General features: G+C 34.7%; 1 protein-coding gene and 1 non-coding gene across 2 annotated transcripts in view; both read right to left on the bottom strand.

The window, feature by feature from the left end:
- Window positions 1-235: 235 nt before the first annotated feature.
- Window positions 236-22,195, bottom strand: part of LOC146134665 (cubilin-like) — a 35,643-nt gene continuing 13,683 nt past the window's right edge. Inside the window, exons 13-42 of the mRNA XM_083397873.1 lie at window positions 21,732-21,916; window positions 21,212-21,362; window positions 20,781-20,816; window positions 20,087-20,271; window positions 19,173-19,320; window positions 17,573-17,614; window positions 17,012-17,193; window positions 16,413-16,560; window positions 15,651-15,695; window positions 15,065-15,240; window positions 14,222-14,372; window positions 12,955-13,050; window positions 12,558-12,748; window positions 11,825-11,987; window positions 10,966-11,156; window positions 10,102-10,264; window positions 9,445-9,647; window positions 8,753-8,912; window positions 8,462-8,652; window positions 7,765-7,927; window positions 7,051-7,298; window positions 6,336-6,498; window positions 5,705-5,878; window positions 5,041-5,214; window positions 4,618-4,668; window positions 3,579-3,747; window positions 2,978-3,056; window positions 2,442-2,587; window positions 1,767-1,872; window positions 236-1,420 (exon numbers count right to left, since the gene is read on the bottom strand). Coding sequence (XP_083253999.1) covers window positions 1,307-1,420; window positions 1,767-1,872; window positions 2,442-2,587; window positions 2,978-3,056; window positions 3,579-3,747; window positions 4,618-4,668; window positions 5,041-5,214; window positions 5,705-5,878; window positions 6,336-6,498; window positions 7,051-7,298; window positions 7,765-7,927; window positions 8,462-8,652; window positions 8,753-8,912; window positions 9,445-9,647; window positions 10,102-10,264; window positions 10,966-11,156; window positions 11,825-11,987; window positions 12,558-12,748; window positions 12,955-13,050; window positions 14,222-14,372; window positions 15,065-15,240; window positions 15,651-15,695; window positions 16,413-16,560; window positions 17,012-17,193; window positions 17,573-17,614; window positions 19,173-19,320; window positions 20,087-20,271; window positions 20,781-20,816; window positions 21,212-21,362; window positions 21,732-21,916 — 4,394 coding nt within the window. The 3' untranslated portion in view covers window positions 236-1,306. The remainder of the gene's footprint in view (window positions 1,421-1,766; window positions 1,873-2,441; window positions 2,588-2,977; window positions 3,057-3,578; window positions 3,748-4,617; window positions 4,669-5,040; window positions 5,215-5,704; window positions 5,879-6,335; window positions 6,499-7,050; window positions 7,299-7,764; window positions 7,928-8,461; window positions 8,653-8,752; window positions 8,913-9,444; window positions 9,648-10,101; window positions 10,265-10,965; window positions 11,157-11,824; window positions 11,988-12,557; window positions 12,749-12,954; window positions 13,051-14,221; window positions 14,373-15,064; window positions 15,241-15,650; window positions 15,696-16,412; window positions 16,561-17,011; window positions 17,194-17,572; window positions 17,615-19,172; window positions 19,321-20,086; window positions 20,272-20,780; window positions 20,817-21,211; window positions 21,363-21,731; window positions 21,917-22,195) is intronic.
- Window positions 14,006-14,169, bottom strand: LOC146134666 (U1 spliceosomal RNA). Its single transcript, XR_014501718.1, has one exon. It is a non-coding gene; the product is annotated as a U1 spliceosomal RNA (small nuclear RNA).

Genomic DNA, 22,195 nt, shown 5'->3' with positions numbered 1-22,195 from the left:
AAGCAAAATATTTCGGATTCCACCCATATATATACACTATTGAACAAATTTGCTGTACAGTTTGTAATTATTATGTGACGAAACGACGTTTCACTTCTGATGTAACGACTTACTGGCGCCAAGGTAACGACATTTTAAGTTTTTACCCCTGACGTAATTACGTTTTTACATTCAAAATAACCACGTTTTTACATCTGACGTAATGGCGTGCCTCTGACGTAACGGCTACAGAAAATCCTTGGACAGTAAAACTGTTTATTAGCGGCCTAAAAAGCGAAGACTTAAAGCTTAATACACAAAGAGTCGAAATTATATTAATTTACTCTAAGGGATGTCTGATAATATCGTACGGTGCCCGTTACATGGTAACAAGTAGAAGTATAAAATAAAGTTCTCAGTAACATAGTTCTTAAAATGACTGATAAAAATGCCTTTTTCGCAAAAGTTCAGGTGTCTATATAACAATAAACCACAATCGGACATCCCAAAAAACATCAGTAAAATGCAAAACAATCTCATTTGCAACGGCGCAATATTTTTACAGTGCATGTGAACTTATAAAGTATCGCAAAAAATGCAAAATTAGGAACTTTTGCGCCAATCAATATTCTGAAGCGCCTGTAAGTTTCTGCAAATATGCACAAGAAAACACTTGCATTGAATATTCCAAGCTCTGTTGCTTTGCGGTGAACCTATAAAATAATGCTATTAGGCTCTAAATCCGTGTATAAAACGGACTACAGCCATTGAATCAGAATTAGAACAACATCAAAGTCGTACAACACACAGTTCAGCATATAACCAAAAAAGGAGTAATATCTAATAGTCGTAACAATGTCAAAACGGAATAAGACTCCCAACCAAACGGAAGAAGACTGGAGCAAGATCTAAAGAACCTTAAATCTCATCCCAAACCCAACCCCAACTTTATCACTAAAAAAAAATAATTTATACCCCAAACAAAATTTAACGATTACCAACCCTTAACCCAAACAGGAGCAATCAGTCCTCAATATAGTATTAGTAATCGTCCACCCCTTCTCTTTATCGAAAACAAATAAATAGTAAGATCACTATAAAATAACTCATTCTAAAATCTAAAAAATGGTAAATAAAACAGCGAAGTGGTTTGTAACATTAAAAAAACTTCGCTTTGGTCGGTGTGTTTTTCAAATACGTAATACGATACAATCTTTATTTGTACAAAGTAAACTTTTGGACTCGTTTTCCAGAAAGCATGTTTACAGAACTCAGCTGATCTAGTGCACAATTTGTTTTACCTTGCATTTTGTTGCAACAAAGCGGTTTACTGAACGCGTTTGATCTGCGAAGTAAGGCTTGGTGTAATGCTCATCAGTTGATCGGCGTTCTCAACAGTAAAAACACGCAAGTTACTGCCGATCGCACCAGAAGCGATAATCTGACAATAAATAAAAATATTAAATAGAATAAAATAAGAACGATTTGTTTTTTAGTGAATTACTTTTTTTTATGCAGTTTTAAACACCGTATGTTTTATTCATTCATTTTTTTACTTTTTGTTTTGAATAGTGTTTTTTGCCTAAACAAGGTATGCCAGTAATTGCAATAACATGTTTTTAAAGACACAAACTTAAATTTTACCCTACACTAGCTTTATTGAAAACAAACATGTATAAAATAAATATGCGAGTGCCCTCAAGTTTAGAAGTTATATTTTTATCATTTTAATTTTGTTTCGTTTTTTTACATGCCACGATTAATATCGTTCAATGAAATTGGCTCACCTGTAATTCGCTGAGCTGATAATGACTGATTCCGACCGCAAAGAAAGTGAATCCTAAGGATCGAGCCAAGCTTGTTGTGGTGGGGAGGTAATAACCGTCGGTAGCCCTACAATCAACCGAACAATGTAACGTTAGTAAAACATTATATAAAAAGGTACAAAGCGAACGCAGATTAACAAAATCTGTTGACTAGTGATGCAAGCAAGGCTATAGAAAAGCAACTAGCCTATGGTGAGGTTCGAACTGAGCTACACAGGCTCAGAGAGGAGCAAGTCGAGAAACAACCATAGCACTGTTGCCTGCTGCATCCTGTTCGTAAAACTAGCCTGTGGTGAGGTGCGAACCCCTTCTGACACGGTCCCGGTATACCCGAGGTCATAAGTTCGAACCTCACTGCAGGCTAGTTGTTTTTCTAGCCTGCCCTGCTTGCATCAATGATCGACAGATGCGGTGAAGAGTCTGCAATGGCTTTCGGTTTACTAATTATACGCAAGCGGTAATCGTTGGTCAAAAAGCAGCTTCTAAGGTCCATCTTGCTTGTCGATCACTTCTTCGCTGACACGTTTATAAACAATAAAAACTCTTTTTGTTTAAAAAAAATTAAAAACGCGAGTGAAACCAGGATCAGATGTTTTGTTCCACCCTAGTAATATTAACATTTAACATAACACGTACTTTCCATCAGTGACCACCACAATAATCCTCTTGGTGCAGAAATCACCAAACCTTCCCGATTGTGGGAAGTCGATGCTTACAGCTTTCTGGATCGCATGAGCTGTGTAAGTTGTGTAGCCGTGGTGGTTAATACTGCTGATCGCCATCTGATGAACATAAACTATTAGTAACATTCCTGGTTGATAGTCGTGTTTGTCTTAATCTCAAACAAGTGGCACTGTTGTCAAATTGTACATCACTCTTGACGAGCTTTCGCATAACTGTGCTTCATAGATCAAAGTAAGAAATTAAAATATTTTAATGTTTTATTCATACTTTTTCAGGTCTTTAAAATACCACTATTACTAATTATTAAAACCAAATTGTTACCATAGAATATTAAAGTTGAAACTATGGCATGGACAATGTCCTGGTACAATATAAAGTTAGCTATGTTATCTATACTCAGTTATTGTTTACTATAATAGTATACAGTACATGTGCACTTTGCATATGTAGCGGCTTGTGTGTGTATATTACAAATGGTTACATCATACTTGTAATTCGTCCAGCGTGCGATATTGTCCAATTGAAAGGTGAGTTTTGAGAAAAGTTTGACGAGCGGTTGTCATTGGCCTGATAAAGAATAAAAATAAATTAATTTGAAGTTAAACAAATAAGAACAGAGGCTGAGATGAAAAAAAAATGAAATATGGTAATTTAAAGAAAAAACTGATTAAAACTGATTTTATTACTGTTAAAATATAATTTGGGGTAACTTACATTTTCTTAGTAAATCACCAAGTTAGCAAAATATTGCTATGCGTTTTAGGTTTATTTTGTCAATATTTATAAAGTTGCATTTCAAACAGAAATTTGTCCTTTAGCGACCCATAATGATATCGTTAAGGTTCTTAAATAGAAGTTCTAAGCATTTGTTTGAGCTAATATTATTAATAGTTATTTTTCTACATTATATAATTTATTCGGATGTTGTATTTCAACTGAATTTAAAACTGTTCAAACCGACACAACCTTGCTTTATGAGGTCAATGTAAGACTTATCCGACAAATACGGCTATGACCACAGCTTGTTTTTTAATGTAACTTATATCTTCAAAATAGTTAAAGTTCAACATGTTAAAGTTTCTATCTTACCTGTGTCTGTACCAGTGTGAGAATTGCATGACCCCTACCCTCGTGGTGTCAAGGTCAAGCCCAGAGACCACGTGATTAACGAACTTGAGGATCTCCATGAACTCTAAAGCACTGAAGGAGCCGGATCCATCGAGAAGAAACATAATGTCCTGCGTTCTCACCAAACAACCTGCAAATGAAGATGTAAAAAAATAATAAAGACACTTGATTAGTTACCAAATGTCGTCATAACCAAAATTAATCAAATTGAAATGTTCAAAGTAATATTTTGTCTGATATTAGGTCAAAAAATTCCTATGTTTGATTCATAATGTTATATTGTCTTTTTAGGTAAAACACTCTGCGTTTGATCGAAAAACAAGACGATAATGCAGAAAAATAATTTTGTATCACATCGGAACTTTACCAGTTTAGTATCGGGCGAGCACCGATCTCTAACTGGAAATACTGCAAACTATAACTGAACAGTTTAGAAGCCGAAAACTGGTTGTTGTAATGTGGGGAATAAATGATTTGTGCGACGAAACGAACATAATATTTTTTGATTGGTTTGAATCTTGATTTTTATCATTCGTATGACGTCGTTTGTGCAAACGAGCAATTTATTTTTTTTAAAACTAGATTCAAATTTAAACAACGAAACCTTTTGTATTGTCCTAAAAATTAAAAAAACAACCGTTAATAATAATCCAATAATATAAACAAGCAAGATAACAAAATGGTCTTCTCAAAAATCTTGTCCTACAATAATTAATAATATAAACATCATTCTCTAAATCAGTGGTTCTTAATCTTTTTGAGACAAGTCTTCTTTTTACAATTTTAACAAAAGCAGCAATTTATTTCCAGGTAAGTTGCATTAATGCGAATGATGTAACAGTTTTTGGATACTAAATGTTTAATTCTAGGATTAGTGGCAGGAAAATATCACTTCGCCTTAATGTTTAGTCACAATTCATACACAGTTTGTCAATTTCTCGCGACCCCTTTTTGAACCACTGTTCTAAATGTTTAAAATAGATCATTAGCTACTTCTTACCATACTCATCCGTTGTCCGAATAGTTGTGGGTGGTGGAGTAGGCGCGGTAGCTACACAAGGAGTAAACATTTTGAAATGTAACATCAGGAACAATTTTATTTTTAAGTGGTACTTTAAAGAAAGCTATCTTTTTAAAAACTTTCAGGATTTAAAAAAGTAAAGTAAAATAATTATTTAAGAAAACTTTGTTTTTATTTTATTTTTCCCAACATCTTGCTTTATGTTAAATAAACTGTTTCTAAATTTTTAATTTTTTTTTTTATAAAAGGTAAAATGTTTCCAACGATTAGAGAACATTTATAAAGTTTTTTCATGTTAACATCAAAAAACGGCTTTCAGCGGTCTTAAAAAATGTATTTATCCTTTTCTACTGAAGAGTAAAATTTACCAAATCATAAGAAAAACATTACAAGTGTTCTTACTTGTAATAGCGAGTTGGTCGTTGTTGCACAAATCCTCCCCACAGCATCTCACCACACAGTCGGTCACCTTCATCGTGAAAGGGAGCGTGACGTTGCCTAATGACGTCATCAAAAGATCACATGACGTCACTGGACAGGCGATGGACGGGGTGCAACCTCCGTACGTCACCGTGGCTGTGGAATGTAAACATGTTGCAAAAAGCTAATATAAGGATCGATGTACAGTTTTTCTAATATGACCCAAAGTCTAATATTTTGCTTTTCTAAATACTCTTTTCAATGCATGGTTGAATTATGTAAACACACAAAATACATGAATAACGTAAAAGCTAACGTTTCAATGTTATGTGGATCAGGCTTTCGGATGCCCCACAATACCCGATTGAAGCCAGTCTAATTTTTGTCAAATCCGACTAAACCAGTTTGCTGAAATATGTTTTTTCACACAAAAGTTGAATTAACTTGATGAGTGATCTTACAATCATTTACAAAGTTTATTCCAAAATAAAATTTTGCGTGTCTACACCCAAAGAATTAAAATGCTATATACTTCTCTATAAGAGTACGATTTGTTAGTTGTTTTGTAATAGCTTTCGCACAGCAAATACAACATAAATAAGAAAACAGTTTAAATTTTATATATTTTAAAGTCAGTTGCACTTACACTGAAAAGTTAAATTTCCTTGCTTCATCGTTGAGTCTGCGACAGTTTTAACAAGCAGACATTTCGACTTTGCTGGGCAAGTTTGTTCTTCTCGTGAATCCATAACCATGATGTTGTTGGCGTAAGCATTGCGGAGTGCGTAACACGAGTCCGCGTATTTGGGGGAAGTTTCAACTGTGGAAAAATGTAAGAATTTGTGCTGGGAAATTGTGTCAGTCATTTTTATATATTGTGTATAATATATTATTGTAATATGAAGTGTTCTATCCTTTGGTTTGAGATTTAAGCAATAACTAGGCCCATGTGATGTTTCAAGTTTATTTTGTAATGGTTTCAGTCTCTTTATGTATTGATTTGATTAATAACTAGGCCTGTGTGTTTGCTTGGAAATCAGAAAACGAATTCGTTGTTTGGAAAGTTAATCAAATAAACTTGAGAACAAGCTTGACATATGTTAAAGAATTGTACAAAATAAATATGTTTGAAGTGCTGCCATGATTTCTAGTTAAAAGTCTATAATTTATAAACAAAATACCATAAATTTTAAATTTATAAAATTTGCCAAAAAACACCAAACTTAGTCAAATTGCAAAAACTAAAGTGAAGAACGTCATAAATTAATCGCCTATACCTAACTTAAATGAGGCGACAAATCCTCTCAACTCTGAGAACTGATCAGTTGTGAACTTTAGGTACAGAGCTCCCCTGCTTGATGTCAGGGTGGTGTTCGGGGTTGAACGAGATTGTTCGTAAGTTGCCAGGAGCGGGGCGTAAGTGCTGCGTCCGTCGTACACCTGAAAAAACAAAGTTATTACGCGTTTAAACCCATAGCTCACATGCAACTATACTGGTTGGTTCAAGCTAGGTTTAAATACGCCAACCAATCTATTAGTTTTTAATTACTGGTTAATGAAATATTCTTTAGACCCTGTTTTTCACTATTATTTCTGCATTTCTAAGTATTTTCTAGAAGGACAACAATAGTAATGCAACTTTGAGACTGTATTTTGCTAAATTTCTAAATAAGAACGTTTTGTGGTATTTTTTTAACCTAGAAAAAAAAAATTATATAAGACAGCAAATTTATTGCATCTTACAATTCTAAATTGTAACCTTGCTAAAAAATTACTAACTTACCTCTAACAAACTTTTTTAAAAGACAGCAATGGCTCAGACTAATAACTCGTTTCAAAAAAATTCCTGATGAATTAAAAATTAAACAACATTTCTTCAAATTTAACAAAATTTTCTTCAAAATAAAAAAAAACATATTCTTCAAGTTTAACAAAATTTTCTTCAAAAAAAAAAAAAAGTTTTCTTCAAAACTACACATCTTACACAGTCACCTCTAGTTTATCGCAGCAAAGTTCAGTGTTGAAGTTGATCAGATCGAACTTGACTTGTGTGTGCGAGTTGGTTGCGAGTAGAAGCCAGTGGCACTCACTACCGCTATCAAGTATGTACTCATCACTACCCGGTTTGTACTCACTGTCAAGCTTGTACCCACTCGGGTGAGTAGGAGAGCGAAACTCGATCGGGTAACGGTTCGCTGACCACGTGAATCCACACGCGGCGCCAGGGAGCAGGGTTTGACCTTGAAGTGACATCGTGCAAGGTCAAATATACTTTCAGATTAAAGTTGTGTGGAACGGTGGTTAAATTCAAAGTGAAAAGAAATCAAATTAACTGGAATGACTAAAAATGAAAGTTGGATAAAACTACTGAAAAATGTAGCTTAATCCGGTAAAAATCGTTTGTAGTTTTAAATTTAACAAACATAAAATACTTGAAATGCCGTTTGTCAGAAAACAAAAATAAATAGAAAGTTTAACTTGTCGATATTGTTTAAATATTACCTCTCTAAATATATTATAAAATACACTGCCTTTGGTATCACTATAATCTTAGATTCTAGAGATTAGTCGGCGACCAACGTGTTTTATTTATACAATCTTTTATAAACTGACAAAGCTAGCCCTAAATTGTTATAAAAAATAAAATAAAAATTTCAACATACAAAGAAAAGGGTAAGATACCAACTACAGTCGACTAATGCTCACCTTCAACTTCAGAGAAGTGAGCAACGAAACCAGTTTCACCAACAGAATCGTCAGATATGAAGCGAACTTGCATTACAGGGGTTGATGAAATGTAGATCAAAGGTGATTCAAGGAAACTGAATGAAATGTTCGCCATCAGTCGCCCGTCAATCCCGTCAAGTATCTAAGTAGATTAAAATAATCAACTTAAATAAACTTGAAATGTAAGAACATAATGGTTAGAGGTTGTAGTTAGACGTAGAATGAGTATCAAAGCCCATGTAAAAGTAGGTAGCATTTTGAACGTTTCGAATAATTTTAAGGTATTTTGCTGGAGGTTCTAGTTAAACGTGTATCAAATGATAAAGCATAAAATATATGTTAACAAAACTCAAATATCACTTTAAGTATCAAGAAACAGCAGTAAACAGCACACATATGAATTTGTAAATTGACTAAGCAGTTAGTAATAGAGCCAAAAAAAGTTATTGCCATACAAGAATAGTATATAAAAGGCGATTTGTTTAGTATTTGTAATCCACATGGGACTTTAACATATAGCCCACCAAGAAAAGGGTAATTGAGAAAATTGAAGTGAATTGATATGGTCAACTAAGAACACAAACGAGTGAACACCGATAAGCATGTCGGCCTAATCAGAAATATCTGTAATTTCTAGCGAAATTGGCTTCATTATTAGACTTTGTAGATCAAATACCTGTAACTTGTCGCAGCATGTTTCCAATTGCATGAAAGTGATGTTGAGCTTCACTCGCTTGCCTTCCTTCGCTTTCAACAACCAAGTGCAGTTCTGGTCGTTAAGATACACACCTTCCACGGAGCGGGTTCGAATCTCGGCGGGGGAGGCGATGGCCAGGAGCGAAGAACCGCAACCATTAACTGTCGGGACTGAAAGATAATAGTTCAGTTTACATTTTTGAAAGTTCTAGCCTTTTTTATGAAAAAATAAAAATATATTATTGTGTATACAATTGTTAGAGTACGTTACCCAAGCTATAGGATGCATTGAAGCCGCGGTAATGAGTGCTCCAGTCTGTCTTTAGGGCAATGTAGAGAGCTCCATTCGACGAGGTGTAGTTGATCATACTCGGCATATCTCGTCCAACCAACCCTATAAGCGGGCTGTGCATGGTACGACCATCTCGCACCTACATGGAAGCATGGAGGTTTGTTCTTCAGAACTCAAATGATTTGAAGTAGGGATGTTCGATACTTTTTTATTTTTATTGCGACTGGCCCAATGTTTTAAGAGAAAAAGATCGTCTTATCCAATCTCAATTACGTCATTTATATGATCTTATAAGCAAATGTTGTCAGGATATTAATCCCCCAAATTTTTTTAAGCGTTAGAAGCTAAGTTGTAATTAAGTGTCAATTTAATATTTTTTACGAAATTGAACGTTTAAGATAAAAACGTGAGTTGGACCAAAAATAATGGTATCAATGCCTACATTAATTTTGTATCGAATCGGCACCGATGCTACCCTACCATCGAAAGAGTACCGATCGCTTAAAAATAGCATTTTTTCATAGTTAATGCTTTTAAATTCAGCAAATTGTGCACAAGCTTTAAATTACAGCCATCTAAAAATCATGATATACAATAATCGATGAAAACATTTGCATTTATAATACAACTATAAATAATATTATAAAAATATTTCTGCCTTAACCAAATACCTCCAGGAAATCGCCCTTTCCTTCGAAGCGGCAATCGACAATATCCAGGAAGACTTGCTTCGTTGGATCTCTCGATACGAGTAGCCAGTGGCACTCGCTCTTCATCGGGTACTCGTACGGGTAGTTGGGTGAGTGGAAGTAATGTTTCTTGTCAACTGCTACTCCGTTGAAACCACAAGCTCCGTTGTCGATCACATAATCCTCTAAAAAGGTGATTTGTCATAGCACCCAGCAGTGTTAAACAAGTCATTTTTAAATGACCTAAATCTCAGTCAAGTCATTTGTAAAATAACTCAAGTCCATGTGAAGTATTTTCAAAACATAACAAGTCAACTCATTATTGGAGTAAGTCAAGTCAAGTCATTGATATACAAATACAAGGTAAACTACTAAATTGGTAAAATTGTCCGTTTATGAGCAATAACTCTACTAAAAAATAACAAAAAACAACAACAACATATAGAATGCAAATTGCTTTCAGTGCAAAAGTTGTGATAAATATCCCCAAAAAATGTAATATAAATACCTTACTTCATAAGGTATTTGGCTCAATAACTTTAGTATAAATCAAGTGAATTGTCTAAAAGACCTAAGTAAAGTCAAGTCATTTCAAAACCGTGACTTAAGTGCACTTAATCTAACCCTACAAAGTGCTACCTGGTGTTGAGAATACTTTCGACATGAATCCCCGATCACTGATGGATCTGTCGGAACACAATGACACCAGCATCTCAGAAGATGTGGACTCGAATATCTTGTCATTCTTGATGCTGTTCATCGTTAGTTTGCTGATCAGTCGGTGGTACGAACCGTCGAATATCTGGGGTAAGAGTAACGGTGGTGGTTTAAGTAAATTGTGATTTGATTTTGATCCAAGGCGTGGTCTATGATTTCAATGATAACGAAAGAATAAAAATTTAACGTGAAAAGGAGAAAATATAATTAATAAAGAATAATATTGCTAGGTTGTACAATGTAAACGCTTTACAGGGTTCATAGGTTGAGGATCATGGTTTTTATTATGCCGGGTTAAAATCTTTAGTGCAATTTTTGAAAGAAGTAAAGAAACTATTTTTTCATGCGTTTAGATAACGGCAGGAGCTTAAAGGTTTATGAAGCACTGGAACTAGTTGCAAAACGTTTAAGCCTAAAATCGCAATGCGCCACAAACGTAGACGTGTAACCAAAATAAACTACCTTGAACAAAAAAAAGCCATTAGAAGCTAAAAATTGTATAGTTTAGAAAACATTTAAAAGGCCTAAATTATTTCTAATTTAGAAAACATATCTCATTTTTCTAATTTTTTTCAATAGGTACCTTCTATGGCATTACAAAGTTGTCTATCATAAAAATATCTTTACACTAACATACAGGAGTAGTTCCACAATGGCTGTAGTTGGGTGGAACATTTTATGTAAATGTTAATAAGATACATTTACATGTCAGTATAGTATATCGTAATTCGTTTATATGAATCTAAATTTTCTTATTTTCCCTCTTAAGATTTATTCAACTCTCACCTCAACGTAATCACAGCACTCCTCCACCATGAAGTCCGTGACGTTGATGACGATGCGTCGTCTTGGCAACGTGGCAAGTGTCCAGTTGCATCTTCTACCGACCTGGTAATTTCCAGGGTAGTTGCTCGACTTGAAAGGAGATGCACTCGGTGATACGAAGATACGAGAGTTGCACGGGTACGCTGGCGACCCTGTAATTTAAAGAGTTACAATATAATTAATTTTTGTAAATTGGCATATTTGTCTAATTCTAAATAAAGTAATCAGGTGGCGCTATATAAAGACAATTTGTATTGAGTTCTCGACAAGCTTTTGCACAACTATGCTTTATCAGGTCAAAGTAGAGATCTCTACTCTACTTTTTGATGAAGCACAGTTGTGCGAAAGCTTGTTGAGAATCAATACAATTTGTCTTTATATAGCGCCACCTGATTAACCTCAATATAATGAATGCAACCGAATCGAATCGTTCGCAGGAGAAAGACAATGGAATGTAGGTGTACTCTGAAAACGAACTGTTTGTGTAAATGTTACTGGTCATAGATAACAGTAGACATCCCGAAAATACTGAAGGTTTGGTAAAATTAGTCCTAATCGATTTTATCTAAAGAAAGGTAAGGTTGAAAAACTTACGCTGCAAGAAATCATGACTTAAATATCGAATAATACTACTTTAAGCTGTTGTTTTCGAAAGATTTAGGTGAAAGTGTTTGATAGAATTGTTCAAATAAGATGCAAATATATGCAAAACAATTTGTTCACTTAAGACTTTGATGAAAGTGTTTTTATACTCTACTGATTAATCGAACGCTCTTTAACATTAAGCCAACATATAGAATTAAAACAAATGTTTTCCCACCCTCTACAGTTTGTACGCTAGCTGCGAATCCCTTCCCGGCAATATTAACATCCGTGACGAAACGAAAGTACATCACGTGACTGGACGATACGAAGATGTGATTGGTCGAAATTGACGAGAAGGAGAGCTTCTGAATGGGCGCCTCAATTAAGTTGTCGTATATCTATAAAGTTGATAGAAAATACAAGGCTTTAGAATATTATGGAACAAAATGGTTGGCTATTAAAATGTTTAATAAATATTTACGCCATAAAAACTAAGTTACAATATTGGAACATTCAACGAATTTTACTCGGGGGTTTGATGTTTATTTCACAATTTTTTTTAATTAAACTTAAAAAATGAACTGGTGGCAATACAGCTGTCCAACCAGGTTAAAGGGTTACTCGGTATAACACAAGCACTGGGGTAACAATAAATTTTAAACTATTTGTCCTTCGTATTCTAGACATTCTTTCTAAACAACGAAATAAAGCAAAAATTTAAGTACACTTGATAAGTAATATTTTTGTTGTTTAGAATTCATGCAAATAGGTCCATGGTGGTTACGAATTCTATAAACTTATTATAATTTCCTGTTTTTGTACCCCACATTAATTAGGAAGATATAAAGCCAATTTTGGTTTAGTTGATGTCTCAAAATCAAAACTACCGAGTATAAACAAAATACCGTTACAAAATTTTAACAAATCACTTAAACTAGGGAAAAAACCTAAAAAAATTAACAAAATACCTCTATATAATCGCAGCAACTTTCCAGGAAAATCGCCGAAAAATTGAGAGCGACGAGCTGGCCCACTGGCGCCGCTAGTGTCCAAGTACAGTTGGTGAGGTTGGCATATGCAATGGGGAAACCCCCCGATTTGATATAGACGGGAGTGTTGTTGTTGAGGAAAATTGTTTCTTCGCAAACGTACGTTGGAGCTGGAACGACATTATAAAACGTAAGTTGCACATTTTGAGCTGAGGTTCACTTGAAGTAATGTCGAAATATAAGTGTCAGTGTTTAAAACAAGTTATTTTGAAATAACTTAAGTCCAAGTACATGCCAATGGAAAAATGCCTTCAGTCAAGTCATTATTAGAGCACATAAACTTCCAAGGCTCCCAGTGTATTTCTAGTATACTTACTAGTTGTTGTTGTAGTTGTTGTTGTTGTAGTTGTTGTTGTTGTTGGAGTTGTTGTTGTTGTAGTTGTTGTTGGAGTAGTAGTAGTTGGAGGAGCGACTGCAACAAAAACACAAATCAATTTTTTCAAGTTGTAACCAGGAATGAAAGTAGAATCATTTTTAAACGAGGCGATGAAAAAAAAGAACTTTTTTTTTACGGAACGCCGTTTCGGATTACTTTCACCACTGGTTGTATTCTTGGGTCATTTGTGATACGGAGTTCGTGCCTTCTGACAAGCGACCCAATAGTGGTAAAAAGTATACCCAAGTGGTATTTAAAAGACTTAAAGATAATCAGATCTAAGGTCTTGCTATCCCAAGCGAACAATGTTTTTGTCAAAATTTAAAAATTGCCTCGTTTAAATAAGCCTTGGAATTTTATCCCACGCAAATTAACAGAATATTTTTTTACCGAGGCGATGAAAAAGACTATATTTTTGCCGAAACGCCGTTTTAGTTTACTTTCACTACTGAGTTGTAACCTTAGGTTGTTTGTGATGCTATTTGCAGGCTTTCTACAAGTTGACTTGGACAACTAGATAATTCTATGGAACACTATACACGGATCTGTTCATAAGTTTAATGGTGAAAATAACGGCCCAAATAGACGTTAAAAGCGACATGCTTTATTTTCAAACGTTTCGGCAATTTCTAATGCCATCACCAGTGATATGAAGGCCACATCGGTTGCACCCGTTTATACACACTTTGGTCGCACCAAGAATCATTTCTTTTAACGTCGATTTGGGCCGTTATTTTCACCATTAAACTTATGAAAAGATAATTCTAGTTTTCTAATTTATTGAATTAGAGCAAAATGCGGCTAACTTGTTCATCAACACATGTTGACTTGTTCATCAACACATGTTGACTTGTTCATCAACACATATGTAAATTCTGTCTCGACGTCATACTTATATTCCCTATTCTTATAAAAAAAAGCTAAAAAGTTATATGGTAAAATTTTGATCGATACATCTTAGCCTTAAAAAATAAAAATGAGGCCATCTTTTTAAGATTTTCGCGAACGCCGACCCCGCTAACAGAAATTATACGGCCGAGTTACCCGCATTTGTGGTAATCGCAAGGGTCAGCCAAGCCGAAGTGCAATGGCAAGGCCTCGCCTTGGGCCAACCGCCTACGTGATCACGGTTAAAGACCCTGATCAGGTAAGTATTATAAAAACTTCTCTTTTTCAGGTAAGTAATATAGAAATAAAATAAACTTACTTCCAGCATAGGTAGCCACCCAACCACCAAGTCGAATGTTCTTGTCTGAAATGAACCTTAAAGTTACGTTGCCAGAAGTGAAAACGAAGTTTGGAAGGTTTGAAGTTAGATCTCCACTTAAAGTAGCAACTCGTTCCATTCCATCCCAAATCTACAAAAAATGAGTGTTAGTAAAAAAACAATAAGAAAGGTATTTCTTTTTTAACGGTTATCTGGCTAATTTGGAGTCCTAATAATAAATTATGTCTCAAAAGGCTGTGATTTTTTATATGAAAAATGACTGAAAAATTAAAGGAGATTTATCATTCATTTAAAACCTTAAAATAAACTCCTTTTAAACTTTAGCTTGGAGTTGGCCAATCAAGTCAAAAAAAGGTTCCAAAATCTTTCTTATTAGTGTTCATTTTGTCATTTTGGAAAATGCTGTGTTTTATTAGTTTCTAACAAATCTACTTTTTAATTTGAAGAATATTCTGCATTATTACATGATAAGGTTTTAGTTTTCATATAATTTTTCATGTATGTAATAAGAATATCAAAGCCCATACAGAAGTAGGTATCATTTCGAACGTTTCGAATAACTCTTTATTCATTTTCAACATAGAATATTTCAACAAGTTCAAAAAATGTTTAACACGTTTAAAATGCTACCTACTTCAATATGGACTTTGATATTCTTATTACGTCTTACTACAACCTCCAGCCATGATGCTGTAAAGTTTTCATGTATGGTTTACGTTTTTTCTGTCATAAAAAATCACAAAAACACCTTAAACTTCTTATCTCCCGTGTAAACGTTAAAACCAAAATTCAACACCAGTCATTAACTTCAGTTATTCTTACATCAAGTGAGTCGAGTGTATCTTCGGTCACAAACTCGGTGAAGTTCATGTGAATAATCCACCGCGAGGGGGCGCTAATGGTCCACACGCAGTTTGCTGACGATGGGTAAAGATTCGGCCAACCAGGGGAAATAAAATCCCCGGCTTTTTCGACGGCTACCGCTTCGTATCCACAAGCTGAAAAGGCGGAGAAGTGTTAAAATATTTACCCTTTGTAAAAAGGATAAGTTTTTAAAATACAAGGGTAGGTCTATTAACTGAAGATAATACAAGCTCATAAATTCTTGAAACTTGTTAAGATGATGTCGATCTACTCGACCTTTTTGACTTTGCAATTCATTATCAAGAAAGAATATACAAAAGGTGCAAACATCATTTTTGTAATTAAAATTGTGGTAAAGGTTTGAAGTCCACACGTTACATAAAATATTAAGGTGCAATCGAAGCCGTAATAACAATTAACCCAAAGTTTACAGAATAAAAACGTCTCTTGCTTTAATTTAGGCCAACGTTTAAATTCGTCTAAAGAAGCTATAAATATTATGGTTAGCTTAAACTTAGGTTAAAATACACTTATTGCTACTTACTAGCGATTGTATCGGTGGGAGGAACGGTCACATCAACAGCACGGACTGAAAGTAAAATACAAAGGTATTAAATAGTGTAACTCACATAAAAACTTTTATCCATTGCTTATAAGCTGCTGAGGTAAATATGACTTGGACTATCGCAAGTCATTTATAAAAACGTTATTTTATATCATTAAACAAAAGACGTTTTAATGGGGTGTTAAAAGAGTTTTAATTAACATTTTTGTGACAAACAGTTTAGAGTCTCTTTCATTTTGCTTTTTACGTGGAATAAAGAAATATTTAGACTTTATAGTAAAACAAAGGGAGATATAAAAACGTTGCAGATACGATACCAATATAGAAATTGAGCGATGATTTGTGATCTAACAGAGCGATTTAAAATTAAAAGTTAAAATTACTAAAGAACAGTAGGCTTACTGGATACTGGAGGTGATTAAACCTCACCAAAGCAACCCGAACTTAAATCCTGGAAAAATTACTTAAAACTTTGATTTTATCTATTTTAAATATAGAAATGCATCAGATGGCCGTTTGTATCGTACGACCGTAATGTTTGTCAGAAGAAATCGGGTATTCGGACTAAAAAGTTAAATATCGAACATCCCTAGGTCTCAATACTGTTTATACCATTTGAGAAAAATGTGAAAAAAAAATAAAAATCTTTGTAAAAATTGGAGATTTGACTCGCCCTTACGTAAAGGCATCTAAAGTCGCGTTTACATCACTTAAAACACACAATTGTTCCACAATCCTCACCGCTGATGTATCTCGCTTTGAACCCCTTCCTGTGATCGGATGAGTCCGACTTAAAATTTACGGTGAAGTTTCTTCCGCTCGATACGTAAGCAACTGATGACGTCATACGCCCGAACAACTGCGCCACCTGTTGGCCGTTTTCCAACACCTGTAAAAATAGATAAAAATGCGTTGGTATCTCATTATGTCCATTTAAAATCGACTTTAGTTGCATTTTTGGGCGGGAGTTTTGCCAAATACAGCAAAATATTAAAATCTATTGTTTTATCACGTCATATCTTGGTCAACGAAAACCAAAAAACTTTTTAGTTGTCCTTGTTAAAAAAGAAACTCTATTGCAAAAAATAAAGCTCAAAATTCAGGATAATCTTTGGGACACAATACACCGGTTTTCATATCATTTTCGAAAAAATAATATAGCCATAATATAAAATCGACCTTTTGTTGTTTTTTGGAGTTTTATCGCTTTTATCTTCATTAAAAATTTTCACTGATGACGGCATGAGATATTGCCGAAACTTTGTAAACAACGAAATGTCGATTTTATCGAATATTATCGCTTTCTGTTTTAGTAAACAAAGCCAAATATGCTTTCTCACCTCAACTTTATCGCAGCAAGGTTCAGTCTCAAACTTCTCGAAGATGATTTCGACAACTTCATCTTGTGCTGAAGAAGTGATGACCCAAGTGCAGTCCAGGTCGCCATCGTAAGGTTGTGGGTAGTTGTGTGAAGTGAAGTACTGGGTCTCGTTCGTTGCAGTCAGCGAAAACGAACAGTTGGCTGAGAATCATAAAGCGAGTAGTTATTATGTTTGGGGCGTACGAAAAAATTTTTTTTTTTTATAAAATTTGGTCAGAGACAATGTAGCCTTATCAAGTAAGATTCCTTAATGTTTCCTACTTTGTTGCTCGGTATACCTTGGCGAGCGCTCTCGGCCATTCTATTTATTGTTCTTTATGTATCATACCGTATTAATGTCTCGTGGAAAGAAAAAATGTTGATCTTAGAAAACCATAATTTTTTACCAATTATAAAAGAATATATTGTCGTTTTTAAATATAAGAATAGTGTTACAAACGTTCAAAAAAACAGTAAAAACGTTATAATTTTGTTGATAGTAAATTAAAGCCAAATATTTATGCTTGTTTTTGTTACGAACCTTTTAATGCTGATGTTGCAACTGAAGCTGTGGTTGAAGGAACTGAAAAACACAAAACAAGTCAAAGTGACTGGTGATTGCTTTGTATAAACAAGGCATACTCGGCAGAAACAGCTTTTTGTGGAATTGGATTTTAATTTGTCGTTGAAACGTTGAAATAAAACAAAACAACCAGATTAGCTGATTAAATAACTTGTTACGTTTGCTGCCATTTCAACGAAATACCACAGCTTGATACGCATATCCCAATGTTCTGTTTTATGTTTACGACTGTACTGGCTGAAGCACGTACTTTGTATAAGTGTAAGCACAAGCTTATGGTAAAGTTTGTCATGATGTACTTCTAGTTTTTTGCGCTATTACTGTTGATCAAATAACACTTACACATTCTTTATGTTATTATTAAACACTCACTGTACGGACTCACGCGAACGAGTGACGTTGTAGGCTGCAATAACAACTGAAACAACAGCACGAAAGGAAGTGCAGCTTTCAAACCAAACTTTTGACCTAATTTAAATACAAATGCAAACTTAATTATAGCCGCAACTCGGCAGCTATTTTCATCAAAATTTCACACTTTTGTTCTCAAACTGCTAAAACTGAAGCAAAATCAAATAAAACATTGGTGACAGAATAACATCTCTGCTTAAACTTTGAGCCATTTCTTGCAAACGAAGCGGCAAGAGGTGATTATCACCTGCGCTTTGAATACGTGCTGAACTGATTGCCCGTGGAAAAAGTTCCGCTACGAGCTTCGCTTCTATAAACAGCTTCTGCGTTTGTAATAAAACAGTTTGTACTTAGGTAATAGAAATAATTCTCAAAGTGTTCCTCATCCTGAAGTTTTGCTTTTCCAGTTCTACTGTTATGCTTTAAAAGTTATGCTGCTATAAAACACGGATTTTCTTTCTTTGAAATGAACAGTGCTTACCTCTCTATGTTTGTATTAATAACTTCATAATATACAGCCTTGAACCCCCTGATACGCTTTCAATCCATCAGAGCAAAAACGATACCGTTTATTAAGAATTAAGATTGAACCAATAGCGTTTCTACTTTAAAAGCTTTAACATAAAACAGTTGCTACCTCACACCTTCCCTTAACTTCGTATTAAACGCCGTCAAGCGTTTGGTAAACTGTAGGTCCAACTGTTATACCAGATCAAAGTAAGGGTATACATCGGAGAAAAGGAATTCTAAGAGTTTACATATTATATCAGTATTTGTAGCCTACATGCCACAAATGTCACAGAACATTATTTATTTATTGTGACCTATGTTGCATGTTTTTAATGTTACCAGGACGTCTCGCATTCCGACCCATGTGGCTAGATATATTAAGCAGCATAATCACTTCACTAAACATTGAAAGATGCACATACATGTGTGTGTTTAATAACTGTGCTCTAGCCTTTCTGAAGCTGATTTTTGACCAACTATTACGGCTTACGTATCATTAGCACACCGAAAGCCACCGAATCTGTCGCTATAAACAACTAATCATGTTTTGTGAAGTATACAAGACTTTAATAAGTTGATGAAAATATACAACGGAGAAAAAAAAAGGCTAAAGAACACAGTTTTAACCAGGATTTACCTTCATAATATACAGCCCGGAGTCCCTTGTATGCCTTCGACCGATCAGAGTGGAAACGAAGAGACATTCCACCCCCACTTGAGATAAACACACTTGGGGTGGAAACTGTTCCTTTCACTTCACCGATTTCACCAGAATCGTCGTAAGCCTAAAGCACGTAGAAGTAATTTGACATCAATTATTAAAATATATCGACTTTTCTATGAGAAAACATATTTAGCTTGGGACATGAAAAAAGTAATATAAGCAGATGAGAGAGTGCCGTCGCAAGCCCAAGCCCAATACAATCAATTAAAACATATTTTTTAAGTTAAAACATTGCTGGGAAAACAAGTATTGTCGCCACAAATTAAATAAAATCTTCGCGACAAGAAAATATGTGGTTACATTAAAACACAAGTCAACATTTTCCTTATTTAAAAAAATAGTGTTAGCTCGTCAATTTTATTTAACAAGTAAGGTCGCTAATAAAACAAAATTAATAAGTTAGCAAGTTGATTTTTAGGAGCAGTTTGCCGCATACCTAACAGAAAAAAAAAAAAATCTACAAAAAGGTTTTCAAATTTGTTTCCAATATAATTTAACCAGTATGCATAATGGTTGGAGGTTGTAGTAAGACGTAATAAGAATATCAAAGCCCATACAAAAGTAGGTATCATTTCGAACGTTTCGAATAACTCTTTATTAATTTTCAACATTTTTTTTTCATTTTGAAAATGAAATAAGGAGTTATTCGAAACGTTCAAGATAATACCTACTTCTGTATGGGCTTTGATATTCTTATTACGTTCATACTGCACAGCAATTTTTAACCTGTTCGGCAGCAATTATCCATATACACCTGTGGCAGAATAACAACACATACAGCAACATAAATATGCTCATTTAAAAGTTAATTAAGTGTAAACCACAACCTTAAGCCAATCACAGCAGGTCTCAGTCCTTCCTTCCACCACCGCAAAGTGGACGTGGAACCCTGGTGTGGTAGCGTTGATCGTCCAGTAGCAGTCAAGTTTGTTGTCGTATTCACCATCTTCCCAGCCCGGTGTTGTCATGTAACGGTGCTCAGTAGATGCAGTGAGGCTAAATTCACAGTTCGCTGCGCAGAAAGGAGTTTGTGAATTAAATACGGGGAGTTTAGGTTAATTACCCAAATTTACAAGCCGCACACAGTGCCCCATATGAGATCACAAAACATAAACAGTTTACTTCACGGTTTAACACACAACCTTGTAGTTGGGCGGGTCGAATCTTGGAATTTCCAAAATCGCCATTGTGCTAGTCAACCTAATAATGTTATCCTAAAGAAAACTTGGTGAAAAGTCAGTCGATGCAGTAAGACTAAACTCACGATTTGCTGCGAAGAAGGGGTTTGTTATGACTTAATTCGGTGACTTATTACGGCTTAATAACTTAGGTTAAATAACTTAACAAAGAATATATTTTCGTAAAAGCTCAAGTAACTTGAGTTTCAAAAATATGACTTGAGTTTAGCATTTATTTTCTAAATCAAACGTTCCTTAAGTTACCAGTAAAATTGTAATACTTGAGTTGTTTTTTAAATAGGAAGGTTCATTTAAACTAGTGTATATACAAACTAATACTCACATGGTACATTAAGCGTAATGACATCATCCTTTGGAGCTGAAATAAAGAAAATAGCAAAATTTAATATAAAAATACCCTTTTTTACTCATGTAACTTCACATAGGGAAAATAACACACTAGGATTGCTCTGCTCATTGTTATGTACACCACTGTAGTAACTATGTAAGTCCTCTAAGCCAGGGCTTTCCCTTTTCAGTCTGAGACCCCTTTTAAAAAAAAAAACAGTTTTAAACATGACATTTCTCTTTGTCGGATTTCCCACGTTTTTTTATGAAGTAATGCGCGCTTTAAGGGTCTTGTTTTGCATTAAGTTGGCATATCAAACCCAAAAAAAAAAATAAAAAAATTCGTTTCGCGAGCCCAGTATGGGAAGCCCTGGGTTAATCAAGTTAAGTAATATACAGTGTGTAATTCATTTGGTGCTAACTCACCCGACGAAAAAACGCCCCTAAACCCTGTGTTTTGCACCGAACTGTCGGACTTGAAGACAATCCTGAAGCCAGTGTGATCGCTTGAAACCATGTAGACTGGAATCTGCTGATTTCCCTTCAGTTCGTTCACTTCCCTGCCCTGCTCGTATATCTAAAGCAAACGATAATTATCATTTTTGTTAAGACTGTTTTTCATAAAGGGCCGGATAACTGTAGCGATTGGCTATGGCTGGTCGGATATGCGAGTTTTCAGTTAGTTTTTTGGGGACTTTGCAATTTAATATCAAGCTACATTACAAATCCGTACATAGTGCACCGGAGAAAAAAAATATTTTCCGAAATTAAAATGAGTTTTATGAATCGCAGTTCAGTTTGAAATTTAATCAAGATATAACTTGTATGTGGACCTATGAACATTTCTGTATATAAATTTTAAGAAATTCAACAAAATCTTTTGGGTCGCGACACATTCGTTGAGAAACATATAGTGAAGTGTAGCAAACCAACATCATGCAATTACCTTCAATATGTCGCAGCAACTCTCTGTACTCAACTCGTCCACAGTGAACTGAACAACCCGTCCAGGTGTGGTTGTAAGAGTCCACTCGCAATCCGAGTTGGACGGGTAGTTGAGCGGGTGGTCGGGCGAGTTAAGGTCCCCAACTCGTGAGTCGGGTATCATGTAGCGGAATCCACACAACTGGTCTGTAAATAAGGATATAATAAAGTGGGTGTTAGTGTTGTAATGACTTAAGTCAATGACTTGAGTGGCTTGACTTAAGTGCACCTAAGTCACTGTTTTCAAATGACTCGACTTGAGTCATTTTGTCAAATAACTGTTTTACAAAAATGGTTGAAATTAAGTGTTTTCATAAATTATTTATAAAAGAAATTGTGGAATTTATCTCACTTTATGGAATATTTGCTTTCTATATGTTTGTTATTTGGTATTTTTTGGTAGATTTATTTATAATAATCAGACGA

Source organism: Ascidiella aspersa, chromosome 9 (genome assembly GCF_963924565.1).
Source record: "Ascidiella aspersa chromosome 9, kaAscAspe10.2, whole genome shotgun sequence".
Lineage (NCBI taxonomy): Eukaryota > Metazoa > Chordata > Ascidiacea > Phlebobranchia > Ascidiidae > Ascidiella > Ascidiella aspersa.
The sequence above is the reverse complement of the archived record's forward strand: the minus strand, read 5'-3'. Positions and strand labels throughout refer to the sequence as shown.